Source organism: Natrix helvetica (assembly GCF_964273705.1).
Source record: "Natrix helvetica genome assembly, chromosome: 2".
Lineage (NCBI taxonomy): Eukaryota > Metazoa > Chordata > Lepidosauria > Squamata > Natricidae > Natrix > Natrix helvetica.
The window spans coordinates 230,346,502-230,362,307 of NC_138552.1; the positions used below are offsets into that span (position 1 = coordinate 230,346,502).

Genomic DNA, 15,806 nt, shown 5'->3' on the forward strand with positions numbered 1-15,806 from the left:
AGTATTCCAAGTGTGGCCTTACCAAGGCATTATAAAGTGATATTAACACTTCACGTGATCTTGATTCTGATATTGTATCTCTCCCACTCTATTGAGAGAGGGCTGTTCAATTTTGGCATAGATGGTCTTTTTCACCCCACTTTCAAACCAGCAGTCCTCTCTGTCCAAAATGTGGGCTTTGCTGTCTTTAAAAGGGTGGCCTTTGTCTTTTAAAAGACAAGGGGAGGAAAGCAACTTCACCTATCTCCAGTCAACAACACAATCCTTTCAGCAGTTCCAAGAAGGCTCCACACCCATTTGCACTACTCAGGTGAGGACACCTATGAACCTCCAGGTGGCCTCAAATACTCTCTAAAAGAATGCAAATGACCAGCTGTCTGCAAGGAGTATAAATCCTTCCATTCCCCACCATCCAGTCAGAGCTGAAGAAGCTTCTTGGATGAGAAGCGAAATGTCATCGAAGAAAAAGAAAAAAGTCCAGTTGCCTTCTAAAAAGCATCTTTGAGAGGGATTGCGTAAAGAAAACAGGGCCATGCGAACTGCCTTCAAGTCTCACACACGCACCATGTTGGATCAGCTGCACATTCGAAGGAATGGAACAAACTTCAAGCGGGTGGTAAAGAAGACTTAATACGAAGCTGAGCATCTTTTCAGCAATTCTCACTTTTAGGGTGGGGCAATTAAAGCTCAGCATTGCCATTTCGTACCCAAACCAATGTTGGTTTTGGAACCAAAGGTCAGTTAAGTCATAATTACTTCTCTTCTATCTGATTCCAGCCAAATCCAAGAAAGCTCACTTTCTCATTCTGTCTTCTCTCTCTGTCTCTGTCTCTCTCCTTCCTAGACTGCAAGTTCTGCTGCAGCATCTCCTTGGAAAGAGAGTACCAAAAACACCAAACCAGGCACAGTAGTGCAGCTGAAGCCCTGCGCAGAAAGCAGCACAGGAGTGGAAGACCTGTCCAAGTGGAGCCTCCTCCTAGCCCAGTTCAACTGTGACATGGTGCAGGTAAAGGCAGAAAATTTGCAAAGGAAGAAATTGGCTTAACAACCACCACAAAAGAGGACAATCAAAAGGCTGTCTTCTGCTCTTCTTTTCAAAACTGCAGTAGAAAGGAAGAGAGCGCAGTGTTTTGCTGCCAAAGGACTTTCCTTTATTAGAGTGAGAGGACGTGCAGATGGAAAGAAGCAAGGTTCTTTGGCTAGCGGGAGGGAAGCTGTTGCTATGGCATGAGGTCATCCTTGGCAGCCTCTCTTTAAGGCAAAGGACAGAGGACAGTAGGTCAGTCCACAGAAATGTTGATATTTTTTTTCCTCCATTTTTTTTTAAGGAAAGGGCATGACATAGACATCTCACTTTTGTGCAGGCAGGGCTGCTAAATGTGTTGGTGTACGTCTGCAAACACAGAATGGGCTGTGAACATGTGCCTTCAAATAAAACAGTGAAATAAATGGTTGTTTTTAGAAGGTTCTGAAAGTCTTGAATATGGACTCCAGTAAGAACGTGGTGGCTCAGTGCCTAAGACACTGAGCTTCTCATTCAGAAAGGTAGGCAGTTCGGCAGTTCAAATCCCTAGTGCCGCATAACGGAGTGAGCTCCCGTTACTTGTCCCAACTTCTGCCAACCTAGCAGTTTGAAAGCATGTAAAAATGCAAGTAGAAAAAATAGGAACCACCTTTGGTGGGAAGGTAACAGCATTCTGTGCGCCTTTGGTGTTTAGTCATGCTGGCCACATGACCACAGAGACGTCTTTGGACGGCGCTGGCTCTTCAGCTTTGAAATGGAGATGACCACTGCCCCCTAGAATGGGGAACAACTAGCACATATGTGTGAGGGGAACCGTTACCTTTTAAGGAAAGTCCCTGGTTTATTGTCATCATTTAATTATCATTTCATTGGCCATGAAAGAAATTGCTCCATTAATTTCTGCTGATATTTTAGAAAGAGTCAGATGACACAAAGATTTAATGGTGTCCCACCTGTTCTTGGAAGCTGCTAATGCTTGCTTAGTTCTTGGGTGTAGGCAGTCCAAGACAGAAGCTCAGATTGTGCAATTTCTTTGACTGCCTCCTTTTTAGATCTTGTTAATCTCAATATTTCTTGGTTTACGAAGCACAAAGCAAGAACGTGGATATTGTGTAGTTATCAAAGTGAGTCATATAGTTATGAGTTTAATAACTGAACGCTGATAGATTTAGTAGTCCTTAGTGAAGATGAAAAGCTGTTGGAATAATGAATATTTTATTACTTGAAGGATCTAAATGCATGTCTCAACTTTTAGGGCAGGTCTGTGTGTAAGTGAGAAAGATGGAATGACTGGGTTTCACATAGCAACAGTAATTGGGCTAATGTCAGGTGCAAATAATCAGGAGCAGTCATTGAATTCAAAGCATGGGAGAGTTTATTATCGCTACCTATACACAAGAATCAAATCAATTAATGGTCAAAGCTAAATTGGCACTCGATAATAAGGGTCAGTGGAATTCACTGGAGGCTAGACTTGGGGCTGTTGTGGCAACGCAGTGATTCCAAACTGATGACATGTTTAATTCCACCTTGCATCTCAGCCTGTTCTTCTCCTACAGCTTATTCATTTCATCCAAGCCATGAGCTGTCTGTTGAGTAACTCACAATGAATGGGTTCGTACATTGTGCAAAACCTAAGCAAACGTCATTACACCTACATGTATGAAGCTAGTCAGTGGATGTGAGCTTGCAGTCCCCAAACCTATAGCCACTCCAGAGGAAAGAAAATACATACATGTGTTGTAAATAGGAAATTATCTTCCTCCAAGTTAGATTGTGCAATCATCCTGCTAGTCTTTATTCTGGCAGCAGCTCCTGTGATTAGGCAGCATTTTTCTCTAGTGCTTGCAATCAGATTATTTAATTAGGATTTATACTGTGGGTCTTCCACTATGGAACAATATTGTTTTTCTATTCTTTTAGTATCAAAAAGCATTACTCAGATTACCTGCATGCTTGTCCAACACACTTCTCTCTTATGCCTCATTCTCTAATCCAGTGTTTCTCAACCTCAGCAACTTCAAGATATGTTTATTCCCATGCTGGTTGAGGAATTCTGGGAATTAATGTCCACATGCTTTAACATTGCAATACATCTGTAAATCTTTGGTTTTCTGCAGTCCAGTTATAGCTATTTACATTGTCTTAGAAAGTTTTCTTTATTTAAGAAAATGTATACGGTTGCCCAATTTACTCTCAATGACTCCGGGCAGTTTACAAAGATAAAAACCTAATGTAAAACAATAAAAAGCAATAATCCCTCACCCTCCTGGTGACAACAGTTAATCAAATAAGCCACTTGAAGGGCTCTCTCCCACTCTGGGTTCCACAGGCCCATTGGCAAAACCAGTTCTTCAGGGCCTTCCAAAGAGGATTGGAGTTGGGGGAGATCTTATTTCTGCAGGGATGATGTTCCACAGGAAGGGATCCATCACAGAGAAGGCCCTTCTTCTTGGCCCCACTAGACTAGATGTACCTCCTTGCTTTCCTGCTCTGGTAGGTTGGGTAGATGTAAGCAGGAGAAGATGGTCCTTCAAATAACCTGGTCCCAAGCCATGTAGGTCTCTGAAGGTGAGAACCAGCACCATGAACTGGACCCAGAAGCAAATGAGCAACCAATGCAACTCCCACAGGAGAGATGACACATGTGCACATCTAGGGCTGCACAAAACCATGTGAGCTGCTTCATTTCAGTTTTGCTGGAAGCCCCACTGCAACATTATAGTTCTGGAACATCTACTGAAATAAATATTATGGGTATATAATCTTGTTTAAGTTCTTTATTGCTATACTAGAAGATGTCCTATTTATGGTGCCCTATATCCTTTCTCTTTTCCCACATAAGAGCTGACTTTTGAACTTCCTGAAGGAAGTATAGCAAAGAATAGTAAACCATCTATATTATTTTTCATCCCTTTCAGGCTGAAAAATGGATGCAAGGAAAACTCCATGACATGAAGGATGGTTGCAGATTTCAGGAATGGGAACGGATAGCTCAAATATTACAGAGAGAGATGAAGGATTTTGAGAATACCATCATCAAACTGAACCAGGTAAAATGTGGTCTGTGGGCTGCTTCCTCTTACTTTGCATCTGCATGAAAAAAGACACCTGCATCCAATTTTTCAGTAGGTCAGAATGGCTTAAACCTCCTATCTACAAGATCCAGAGAGGGGAGAAAATGCCAGTTTAAAAAATTAAGCAACCTTTTTCATGTTTTTCTGGAAAAGAAACAAAGCATGTATTCTTTTACTTCGGTGTAGCATGTTAATAGACATAAGAATAAATATTGCTTAATTGTATTCAAAAATTAAACTATCACATTTTGTTACAAAATGCTAGTGCAGATGTTCATGAGATAGTGGGCTGCTGGAATTGTTCCAGTCCCTGCTTAAAGGCCAACTTTTTCTCCCTCTGTGGAATTTTCCACCAAATACCTCCCAGCTAAGTAAAGAATAAAGTCCCGGAAGAAAGCAACATCAAACTGCTGCAGTATTGTTGCCAAGAAAATAACATGGATATGTCCGTGAAATCATCACGTCAAGCTCAACTTGACGTTTTTAATGCTTAATTGTTTCCTTCTTACCTATTCCACGGTTAATTTAAAATCAAATGAAGATGAACCTTTACAGAAGTTTCTATTAAAGCAGATTTTCTTCCTGACAAGAAAAGTAGTGTGAGCAAATAGGCTTCCCTTCTCTTTCTCACAACTACTTTATCAGAACTTTTTCTGTGCCATTTTCTCAGGAACAAGGCCAAGTTTGCCATTCCTCTGCATGCCACCTTAAGATTCCAGGAATTGGAAATATATTTGCATGAAATATAGAGTTTCCTCAGTTGCCATTCTTATATATACTATTCAATTCTCACCTGATCGGTTCAATGGTTACAGAATTCAACAGTCTTAGTATCCACATTAGATTAATTTTTAGGTCTAATTAAGATACTGGTGTACATACAATCTTTTTTTTTTTGTAATACTTTCCCATTGCCCCCAAATTAGTAGATTTTGATCCTCAATTTGTGAGAAGTTCCTCATCTGCTGCATTCTATTAACAACCTACTTTCATGACTGACATTTGAAAGCAACCTTGCAACCTTGCCAGTTGATTTCTTACAGGGCTTAATTGTCAAACTTTTTTAAAAAAAAAGACAAATCAAACTGGGCCAAATAGAATATGCTGTGGAAATTTTATTTTTTGATTGCTAACCTCATTTTCTATACTTTTTTCATTGGCTAAATGCATTTACAAGATAATAGGGTTGTAGTTTCAACTTTTGTTAGCATATTTTTCCCATCTTTCCTGCAGATGGGTGAACAACTGATGATCCAACCAAAATCTGGCACAGAGATAGAGAGACGACTTCAGACCCTGCAAGAACAATGGCAACTGCTGAAGCACATGGCAACAAATCAGACTAAAACAGTAGTTGGGTTCAAGAGCCTACAAGAGTTCAACCAGAAAACTGAACAACTAGAAGCCTGGATCAGGCAGAAGGTAATTACTTAGGATAAGTAGGAACAAGGTTAAAAAAATGAGTCCCAGATACATTTTCTTTTCAGAGATGTGAATTTTGTTCTGGTGGCTGAAATATAACCCATTAATTTTTCTTCTGCATCATCATTCTCAACATCATTTTTGAATAAGGATGGGTCCAGTGATAATCTCTCCGGAGTGGGCAGCACTGAAAACTTCTTTTTAAACTTTATTTTGTGGTGGTTAGGATTGAAGTAGCTGCTCAAGCCTTGCATATGCCTAAATATCCATTTTGCCCTTAACAACCTCAAAAATGGCTACTGCTTTTGGGGAGGAGACGCCCTAGCTAAGAAAAAAAAACTCCCAAAATTTTACTCCTGCTTACTCTAGGAGGCATCTCCAGAAATTGCAAATAGAGATCTGAGGGCTATTCGCTTTAAGTCTATGAGTTCATTGGTTCTGATTTCTTTTGTAAGTGGATTAATTTTCCTCAATAATCTAATTTGGGATTGAGAAAATATTTCTTCCCCTTCCCTTTTTTATTTTCTTCCTCAAGCTAGTGTTACTCAGATGTGGTGGATTTCAGTTCCTGTAGTAAACCCAAACTTTACTTTTTAGCTGTTACCTTTAATTAAAGTGTTTTTAAGGTTTTATATACAGAAAAGGTTTTGGCCATTTCTCTTGAAAGCTCAAAACAGAGAGAAAACCAGACAAACCTTATGATGGTCAGAGTTTATCTTCAGTACCCTTCAGTCTTCAAAGGGTTTGGGTTTGTTTGTTTTTTGCTTTGAATTCTATTAGGCATTTTAATTTCAGTATCCATGACTTCTGTCCTTCACTTACATTCCATTTCTTCACATAAATTTAAAAATTTCTAGAGTTTCTTTCCTAAACTTGAAAAGAATGAAGAAAATCTTACCCCATCATAAGTATTAGCAGCCTTATTTAATTTTAAACAATTTACACAGATCTTAATATTCAAGTTTCTCTGGCATGCACATTTACAAACACAATTCCTGTGTGTATCCTGAAGAAATATTTCCATCTTTTAAAACTTCCTGTAAATATTATGGTCACTGTGTTTTCCCAAATCTCTCATCTTTTCCTCTCTAGGAAGAGAAGCCTTTGCTAGCTATTTTATTGCAAGAGAAGGCAGATAAGGTACAAATTACCCGGCAGATCCTTGACTTAAAGCAGGTAATCTTCCTGACATTTCTTATGGGGATTTGTGTTGTGAATGGCATTTGAAGGATGTTTCTACTTTCATTTTATTTTTTGGGTCTGATGTATTTGCAAAAAGATTCTGTCTTAGAAGAGCTCTGCAGACCTCCTCAGAGTTGGACTCAGACTGAGCAAGTCCTCTTAAGGGACCCAAAGTGTTGTTTTTCAGTTTAACTGGGAAGAGTTTCATTCCCAAGGAAGTGGAGACAATTCTTTGGACTGCAAACTTTGCCATTAGTTTATTAGATTTATGCCCTCCTTCGTTTGTAAAGGCTTAAGAAGTGATGTGGTAGAATCTATGCAGGAATGTCCATTTCCATGAGGGAAGGAGTGGTTCTTCTATCTTGAAGGAAGTAGTGGCGTATCATTGCTTGACCCAAGTGCCTTGGACAATTTTTCTCTAGTCTCCAACTTTCCTTTTTTTTAAAAGAACATTTGTTGAGAAGGTTGTTTGGACTGTGGCTTCAGTAGGCTATATTTATTTTATTTTATTTATTTATTATTAGCGTTTATATACCGCCCCCTCTCCCGAAAGGGACTCGGGGCAGTGTACAGTCCGTATTAAAATACAACAGATTAAAACGTAGAAATAACTATATAAATACATGTATAAGAGGAGGGTAAAATATGCCAAACTGTACAGCTAATAAATAAATCAATACAAACGTTTAAAATATCAAGTTAAATTTAAAACAATATCCCTCTAAAAACCAGTAAGAATGTGTATGCCAGGAGGTAGAGGTATAGAGAAGGATTATCTGGACCTTTTTCAGTTGGGTTTCAGACAGGAGCATAAGACTAAAACAACATTGCTTGTACTTGTTGATGACCTCTGGTAGAGTCTGGCAGGGGTGCTCTGATTCTGTTTGACCTTTGAGTGGCTTTCAGTATTATTGATCATGGTATCCTATGGAGGCTAGAGAAAACTTGTTGTTGTGGTTTTTCTCATTCTGGGTGGTTCCAGTAAGTGTTGGCAGGAGGAAGAGTTTAAGCCTGAGGTTCTTCACTTACGTGGTGTTTCAAGACTCAATACTTACAAGTCTTGTCCTTAAAATTTACTTAAGGTTACTAGTTGATACCCAGTTGCACATCACAAACTGCCCAAATGATGTTGCCAGTATCTTATGTTAAAGTCCACAGCTGTGAGGATTCAGATGGGGATGAATAGACTCATGCTTCATCTAAGGGAGAATTAGTGGCTGCGGGTGTTTGGGTTCTTGATCCTGGAAAGTTTCCATCTTTAGTCCTGGATGGAATAGCACTTTCCCATTCAGGACTGGTATGCAATATGGGCATTTTCTGGACACACAACTCCTGCTAGAAGAGTTGGGGGTGGCCAGGAGGACCTTTGCACATATCTATCTGTTCCTAGATTAGTAAGTTATTCAGACAGCCACTGAATGTGAATAGTAACAGCACATCTCAATATGCGCACATAAACTGACTATTCTCTGCACTGTACTTGTTGCCAGTTTAATTTCATTTGGAGCAAAGAGAGAGATATTTTAATGAAAACTAAGTTTACGTTTCTTTATTGTCTCCTCTCTTCTGTTTTTCCCCTACACTGAACTTAGGAGGAGCTGCAATTCCAAGCTGTGCATGAGGAATTGAATAGCCTGGCTCAGAAGCTTGAGAAACAAGGGAAGAGTGAAAGCAAAAGTATCATGGCGCGACGCAAGTACCTGAATAAAATGTAAGCCCAGGCAGCAGCTGGTAGACAGGATGTACAGCATGGTGCAGAGCGGAGGTGGCGCTCAGCAGATTCTGACCAGTTCTGTAGAACCAGTAGCACAAATTCTGAGTAGTTCAGAGAACGGGTAAATACCACCTCTGACTGGCCTCACCCCATCTGTTCTCTGCCTCCCGAGTCCCAGTTGATCGGGAGGAAATTGAGATTTTACAGTATCCTTCCCCTAACACACCCACCAAGCCACACCCACTGAACCAGTAGTAAACAATTTTGAATCCCACCACTGGTGCAGAGACAATGTTAGGACAAGCTAGAGTATCATCTGATCACATTTCTCTTAAGTTTCCATACTTGGTATCTTTCTATTAAAATTCAATAATCAAGGCAGCTTTTTCAAGAAGGAGAGAGAGCTAAACTGTTTACCTGTTGTTTTCCTTCCATTCTTTCAGGTGGCTTCAGCTCCAGAGGACATTAAAGGAACATCATGAAACCCTGCAGCAGGCACTAGAAGCAGCTTCTTTTCTCCAGCAAGCAGACATGCTCCTTTCAGTCATCCATGCAAAGGTACTAAGGGATGAGATGACATTCCAGGCAACTGCACCATAAAAATAGATCTGGGTCATTGAATTATCTAGAACAGTGTTTCTCAACCTTGGCAACTTGAAGATGTCTGGACTTCAACTCCCAGAATGCTGGCTGGGGAATTCTGGGAGTTGAAGTCCGGACATCTTCAAGTTGCCAAGGTTGAGAAACACAGATCTAGAAGTATGTATTTGATTCAGCAGGATGCATCACTTTTACCCAAGCCCTCAATTATGTGGAGTTTAATCCAGACTTCAACTATGCTATATGCAGCAAACTGATTGTGGCAAAATTGGATAGTCAACCCTGTAGCCAAGAAGGAATACTGCTCCCTTGCCTGAAATATTTCACAGTATACAGTTCTAGCTATACTATCTTACTTTATAAAGGGTAGTGTAATAAGGAATGGTTTGATGCTGTAATTTTGCCCTCCTTAACAGATGTCCTGTATTTCAGCTTCTAACAAGGTTGGGTAAAGCTGCTGTACAATTTCTAACTTTACAATATGAAGATTTATAATTGATGTTATTCACCCAGTTAGATTGAGAAGTTGTCCTTGAAGCTCAGAAATCTTGGCTTGGATCATACAAAAAGTTCCAACTTAAAGAATTTAATTTTTTTAAAAGTAAGGTTATTGGTTTTTATTAAGTAAAATTAATAGATATTCTGAGCACGGATTCATATATTTTTAAAAGTGAGTAGTGGATCCCTCCCAAACCGGGATTAGATTGCTAGCTGTCTCTCTAGGTTTAAAGTTCTATCCTTTCTGTTACAGTTGAGGCATCTTTATGGAGAAAGAAAACAGAATGAATCTGAGTCGAGTCCAGACATGGATATCCGGGATATTGCCAGCCAGGTCATGGTAAGAAATGGAATTATTATCTGGAATGCTTAAGCCGAGAAAGAAAGTTATTTTTAGATCATAGAGGACCCATTTAGGTCATTAGATCCAACCTGCTACTCAGTGTAAGAACCCAAGTTAAAGTACTCCCAACAGATTTCTATCAGTTGTTTCTTATATTGCCTCAGGTGTTAAAAGAAAATAAATCTATGCCCTCTCTACTGTGACATCCCTTCATGTATTGGAAGATTGCTATCATGTCTCTCCTTACCTTTTTCTTCTTTAAGTGAAACACCAAGTTCCTTTAAACGGTCTTGATAGGATTTAGCCTTACTATCACTGTTGCTTAGAACTGTCTCTCTGTCCTATTTCTCAGTTTTGACCTATTTTCTCCAATCTGGCCGCTTGCAAATCTGTTAAATTCAAAGCCCAAATCCCTAGCCATGCTAGGTTCTGTCATTGGTCCTGCAGTTCAGCTCCTGAACTATATCCAGAGTCAGTGGTCCATCATACTAGGGGTTGTACAGTGTTAAAAAGTTAGGAAGCTGACTTTTCAGCAGAAGCCCTAGTTCCTAAAAAAATGTCCTTGTTGATATGCATTTGAATCTGAAGAGCTAATCCAAAACATTTCTTTGGGGACGTTATAAGTTAGATGTGCACAATGTGACTCATCAAGCTGTATTTGGCTCATGAAGAGCTCAATAGAGCTTTCTCTAGCCCGTAACTGAAAAACAGAGCTTGGCAAACGCTTGCCTGGCCACAAAGCGCATGCCAAGTCTGATGTCTTTGGTTTGGTGGGTCATGTTGCACGGGCCCAGCCAATGGCAGATGGCCAGTTACCACTCCCAATTATTCACGCTGTACCTTTTCCATACCTTTAGATGCTAGATGTGACCATGTCACAGCTTATAAGCCTTCACCCAAGTCTGGCAGCACAAGTGACCCTCAAACACCAGGATACCAAGGAGAGCTGGGCCCGGTTACAGCAACTGTTGAGGTATTTGCTGAATATTTGATCTGTAACTCTTTTCATAGCTTTAGCTAAGTACTTTATTTATGAAGCATCTAATTTTGGAATTGATAGTTATTTTTTTAAAAAAAATAGAGTTACCATCAGCACATGTTTTACCTGTGTTTTTTGTTGTGAATGATCGAAGAAGGCATTCAGCAAAAGTTCACAAAGACTCAGGAACTATAATGGTCTCTGCTTCAGCAGCAAAGCAAAATTAAGAGTTTAGCAATCACTCTAGTTTGTTCAGGCTTTGCACAAAACACCACCTTTTTAAGCAAAAGATTTAAGTAAGTAAACCAGTTTGTCAGCCTCAACCATTTTAAGATCCACGGACTTCAACTCCCAGAATTCCATGCTGACTGGAAAATTCTAAGAGTTGAAGTGTGCACCCCTTTAAAGTTCCTGTGGCTGAGCAAACCTGGATTAAGTGCAGAGTAAGGCTGGAATAAAAGGAGCCCCAAGGAGTTTATGGGTAAAAGGAAAAAGGAAAAGGCTTGGTTTGTGATCTATAAACTTTAATTCAGAATCAACTTAAATGATTATTCTGTGTGGATAGTTTTATATATCTAGAGGATAACAGGTTAATTACATAGTCACATTAAAAAGGTAAAGGTTCCCCTTGCACATATGTACTACTCATTCCCGACTCTAGGGGGCGGTGTTCATCTCTGTTTCAAAGCCAAAGAGCCAGCGTTATCCAAAGACATATTCGTAGTCATGTGGCCGTCATGACTAAATGCAAAGGCGCATGGAACGCTGTAACCTTCCCACCAAGGCGGTCCCTATTTTTCTACTTGCATTTTTACATGCTTTCAAACTGCTAGGTTGGCAGAAGCTGGGACAAGTAACGGGAGCTCACTCAGTTATGCGGCACTAGGGATTCAAGCCGCTGAACTGCCAACCTTCTGATCGACAAGCTTAGTGTCTAGCCACTGAGCCAATGCATCCCTATGGCCACATTACATAGGTTAATTACTCTTAAATTATAAGAGTTCTTCTCCTTAAAAACTAGTCCTGGTGTGATGGTGGTGAATATATGTAGCTAGGGTGTAGAATATTACTTACACCACTGAAGATGTTACCTAGCCTGGTAACAAAACTTTCAGAAATCAAACCATAAGCTCTGAGAACAAACTTCCACCCTCCCTAGTAACAAAAAAGGATAAAATGATTTACATAATGCTGCTGTAATGAACAGAACTAAGATTGCTCTGAGACAGGGCTAGATTTATTCGTCAGTGGTTTTCATGTTGGCTTTCTGCCTCTCCTTTCCCATTCTCATTGGAATCATTTTCTTTTATTTTCCTTTTCCCCGTTTTTCTACTTTCCCACATTTTAGGAGTGATAATCCCCCCCAATTGGCTTTAACAAAGGAATTTATAGATTCAAGTCCTAATCAGGTACTGACTACAACTACAAAGAGACCAGAAGAGGATCCAGAAGAAAAGCTAGTATGGGAGGTAAGTGTTGCATTTAGGGTCACAATCGGATTTCTTCATCCATATAAAAAATGAACCTAATCAAATTTCCTTTGCCCCACATCTTGTTACATCACAGAAATCACAATTAATACTCTACTAAACCCATGAATCTGTGATGACATCTGAATCTTTGATATTGATTCCAGATGAACGCATTGATCTTCAGTTTGTTGGCTTAAGCCCGTGATTAAGCTACTACTGGTAAAAGAGGCCCTCTTGCAGCAACTTTCTGTTCATAGATTTGTGGGACAGAGTTAGGATTATTTCTTTCTGAGAATGTAGGTGAAAGTATCTTTTTCTCCTTGAATGGCTTTGGGGTGAAACAGTAGAGAAGACTATGGTCCATTATTAAGTGATGGTCCTTTACTAGTCCTACATAACAAGTATCGCATTTTGGGATTTTTGGTTAAATGAAATTCTGGCACAATAATTTTTTGGATAATAAAGGAAGGAAGGAAGGAGACTTGAGATTAAAAAACAGGATATTTGTTCAATAGTTATCGTAGGGCCAATGACAATCTATTTAGTAACTCTCTAATCATATTTTCCTAGGTGCAAAAAAACACTCCGCAAATCACAGGACAAGGTGTAAGAAGCCAAGAGAACAACTCAGATTTCTTAGGAAGAGAAGCCATCAACAGTGATAGCAGGAGGTATTGGCATACACAGTGCTGCCCTAGGGAAAGTGTTCTGGAAAACGATGAAAAATGAAGCTGTGGGAATATCCAGGCAGGGAATTTGTTTTGATCTGCTTTATTGTTTAGCAATAATATATTTTTCACAGCCCGCTGTAATGGAATGTGTGGATGATCTTGAGGAAAAAAAATAGAAGAGATGCTACCTAGGAAACAATCTGAGAAGAGCCCCCAGTGACTTAACTGTCAGAGAGAGAAACTTAGGAAGGACCTGCCCTAATGGATCAAGCAGTTAAATGTAGTGATGAGAAACTTGTGTTGCAAGTTTTGTTTAATGTAGCCTTACAATAAAGGAAAATTAGTTTATCTTGCCATGTTTCCTGTCTGGTTTACTCGGGAAAGCTGATTTATCCTGAAAGTCTGAAAGTACAAACTTCCCATTGCTACTTTTAAATGCTTGATACATTAGGAAGGATCCTTCCTAAGTTTCTTCCTCTGTCTTAAAGTCCTTGGGGGCTTCTGTTACTCTTGCCTTGTTGTCTCCTAGGCTGCATCTCCTCCCCCCATTTTCCCAAGGTCATCCATGCTTTCCATTACATCTACTAAAGAATGGTTCCTTGCATATACCGTATTTTCCCCAAAACAAGACAGGGTCTTATTTTCTTTTGACCCCTGAAATAAGCACCTGGCCTTATTTTCGGGGAGGTCTTATTATTTTTGAGGCAGCAAGCGTGATCACCTCTTGGCTGCTGCTGGGTTGCAATATTTTTGGGAAGGGCTTATTTTCAGAGGAGGGCTTATTTTGGGGGAAACAGGGTAGAATGGACCAGGGAAATGTTTACAGGTTTATTCTGTGAGCTTCATGGAAAAGTTGCATTTTAGATCAAACAAGGTAGGCAAATTGGAGTACAGAATACTTCTGTTTAATTCCATTCCATTCCCCTTGGTTTTCTGTTTCGAGTTGTCTCAAAGTTGCTCAATATTGACCACTGAGAATATTCTGGGGTTTGGGGAAGTTGGTTTCTGTTTTCTAATGTTGGAGTTCTCCTAACTCACGAATACTTTCCTCGGTGTAGAGATGATGCTATTTGGCGACCTGACAATCTTATCCCTCTGTTTGCTAATACACAGAATATGAACGTGGCACCTAAATATTAATAGCCTCCATTAAAATGTGTTGCAGTTCAAAGTGCTCATAAATAAAATGAATACATGCTCTTCTTTATCTGTGGGTTTAATATACAATAGCTGTTTCGCACATGTGCACTTGATATGGCAGTAATCAACGGATGAATTGGAATGCATGACCTCAGCCTACTTCTCCATCTCCTGCAGGAGGAGGAAGTTTCTCAGACAGCCAAAGTCTTTAAAGGATCTGCCTCAGCAAGAGGCACACCTTCAGGACATCTGCCAGGATGCTGATCGGGTAATGTCTCTATCGAAGTTTCCTAGATTTTTCCAAGGCCTTTTCATGTTGCAGCCCACATGGATTCCCTTATTGTAGCAATAATGCTTGCTTTCCTTAGGCTGCTGGTTAGTTGCCACTTGGATGGAGAACAGGCCCTGGCATGAGTAGCAGATCTGGTCTACACATGCAGCGGGATGAGGTGGTAGAATATCGGGACTATAAACAGGGAAAATCAATTCCGCAAACCTACTGCTATTCAGATAAAACAAACAAGGGAGAATGTTCTTTCTAAAAAATTTTCCTTGCTCCCCTAGATTTTTGTATTTCCAGGAAGTCCTTCGAAGTTCTCAGTCATCCAGGTCCTGGTTGTCCCAAAAGTGCTTTTTCAAAAGGCAACTGGACTTCCTTTGTTTTTCTTTGAAGACGTTTCACCTCTCATCCAAGAAGTTTCTTCAGTTCTGATTGAAGGAGTCAGAACTGAAGAAGCTTTTTGGATGAGAAGTGAAATATCTTCAAGGGGAAAAAACAGTTGCCTTTTGGGGGGGAAACACCTTTGGGATATTTCCAGGAAGAGATTTTTTCTTCAAGGAATCTTTAAAAATATGAGCTTCAGAAATGTGTTGTACTATTAGTCAGAGTAAGCCATCTACCTTAGGGGATGGATGCTAGAAAATATGAAATCGGGCAGTAGAATGTTCCTTCTGAACTTCTGGATGGTTCTTCATTCAATCTTGAGTACAACCAATAAGTTTCAATAAAAGATCTTCAATGTTGTACACTACCCAGAGTCTCCTCTAGAGAAATAGGGTAGCTATATACATTTGATTAATAAATAAATACATAAATAGAAGAGAAGCTATAATCTTGTCAATGTTAAAGGATAATCCTGCTCTCAGGCTAGTTATCTTCAAGTGGTCCAACCGGTTGTAACTTTTTCAGAACTCTGTCGCCTCTTTACCACTTGCCTGTTCTATGAGTAAAATCTCTGTCAATATCAAAGTTGATGTGATCATTTCTGATTATTATATATCATTTCCCAGGAAGTTTTACTCTAAACAGTTTACATAGAACTTTGTAGTTCTTAAACACTGATTAGTTCCCACTGCATAGAGTAAGAAGCTCAAAGACTATTAGCACCTTGGAGTTGGGTGGGTTTAATAAATATAATAAATTAAATAAAATACAATACAGAAGGAATTTAGACACTTGGCCTTCCCCATCTGCAGCTAATTTTATCACACTATCACCTTTTCTTTACAGAATTCTTTTGGTTAGATAAAAGGGAAAACAACATAAAAAGAAGTTGATGCTCAGCCAATTAATACCAGAGAAAAGCAGATCTTTGTGAATAATAATGTTCTCTATTCAGGCTCTGTCTGAAGAGGAAATAAAAGAGACAGAGGTCTTGCATTCTGAAGATCTTAGGTTAAAACT

The 15,806-nt window shown here is 39.6% G+C and overlaps 1 protein-coding gene across 2 annotated transcripts in view; it reads left to right on the forward strand.

Annotated features, from left to right (window-relative positions):
• LOC309386354 (uncharacterized protein) overlaps positions 1-15,806 on the forward strand; it is a 79,925-nt gene that overhangs the window by 22,094 nt on the left and 42,025 nt on the right. Inside the window, exons 3-13 of one of the 2 annotated variants that reach the window (XM_081941623.1) lie at positions 845-1,006; positions 3,946-4,077; positions 5,335-5,523; positions 6,616-6,699; positions 8,298-8,416; positions 8,863-8,977; positions 9,771-9,857; positions 10,718-10,833; positions 12,188-12,308; positions 12,882-12,982; positions 14,300-14,390. In XM_081941623.1, the coding sequence (XP_081797749.1) occupies positions 845-1,006; positions 3,946-4,077; positions 5,335-5,523; positions 6,616-6,699; positions 8,298-8,416; positions 8,863-8,977; positions 9,771-9,857; positions 10,718-10,833; positions 12,188-12,308; positions 12,882-12,982; positions 14,300-14,390 (1,317 nt within the window). The remainder of the gene's footprint in view (positions 1-844; positions 1,007-3,945; positions 4,078-5,334; positions 5,524-6,615; positions 6,700-8,297; positions 8,417-8,862; positions 8,978-9,770; positions 9,858-10,717; positions 10,834-12,187; positions 12,309-12,881; positions 12,983-14,299; positions 14,391-15,806) is intronic. The other variant, XM_081941624.1, reaches the window with a different exon arrangement.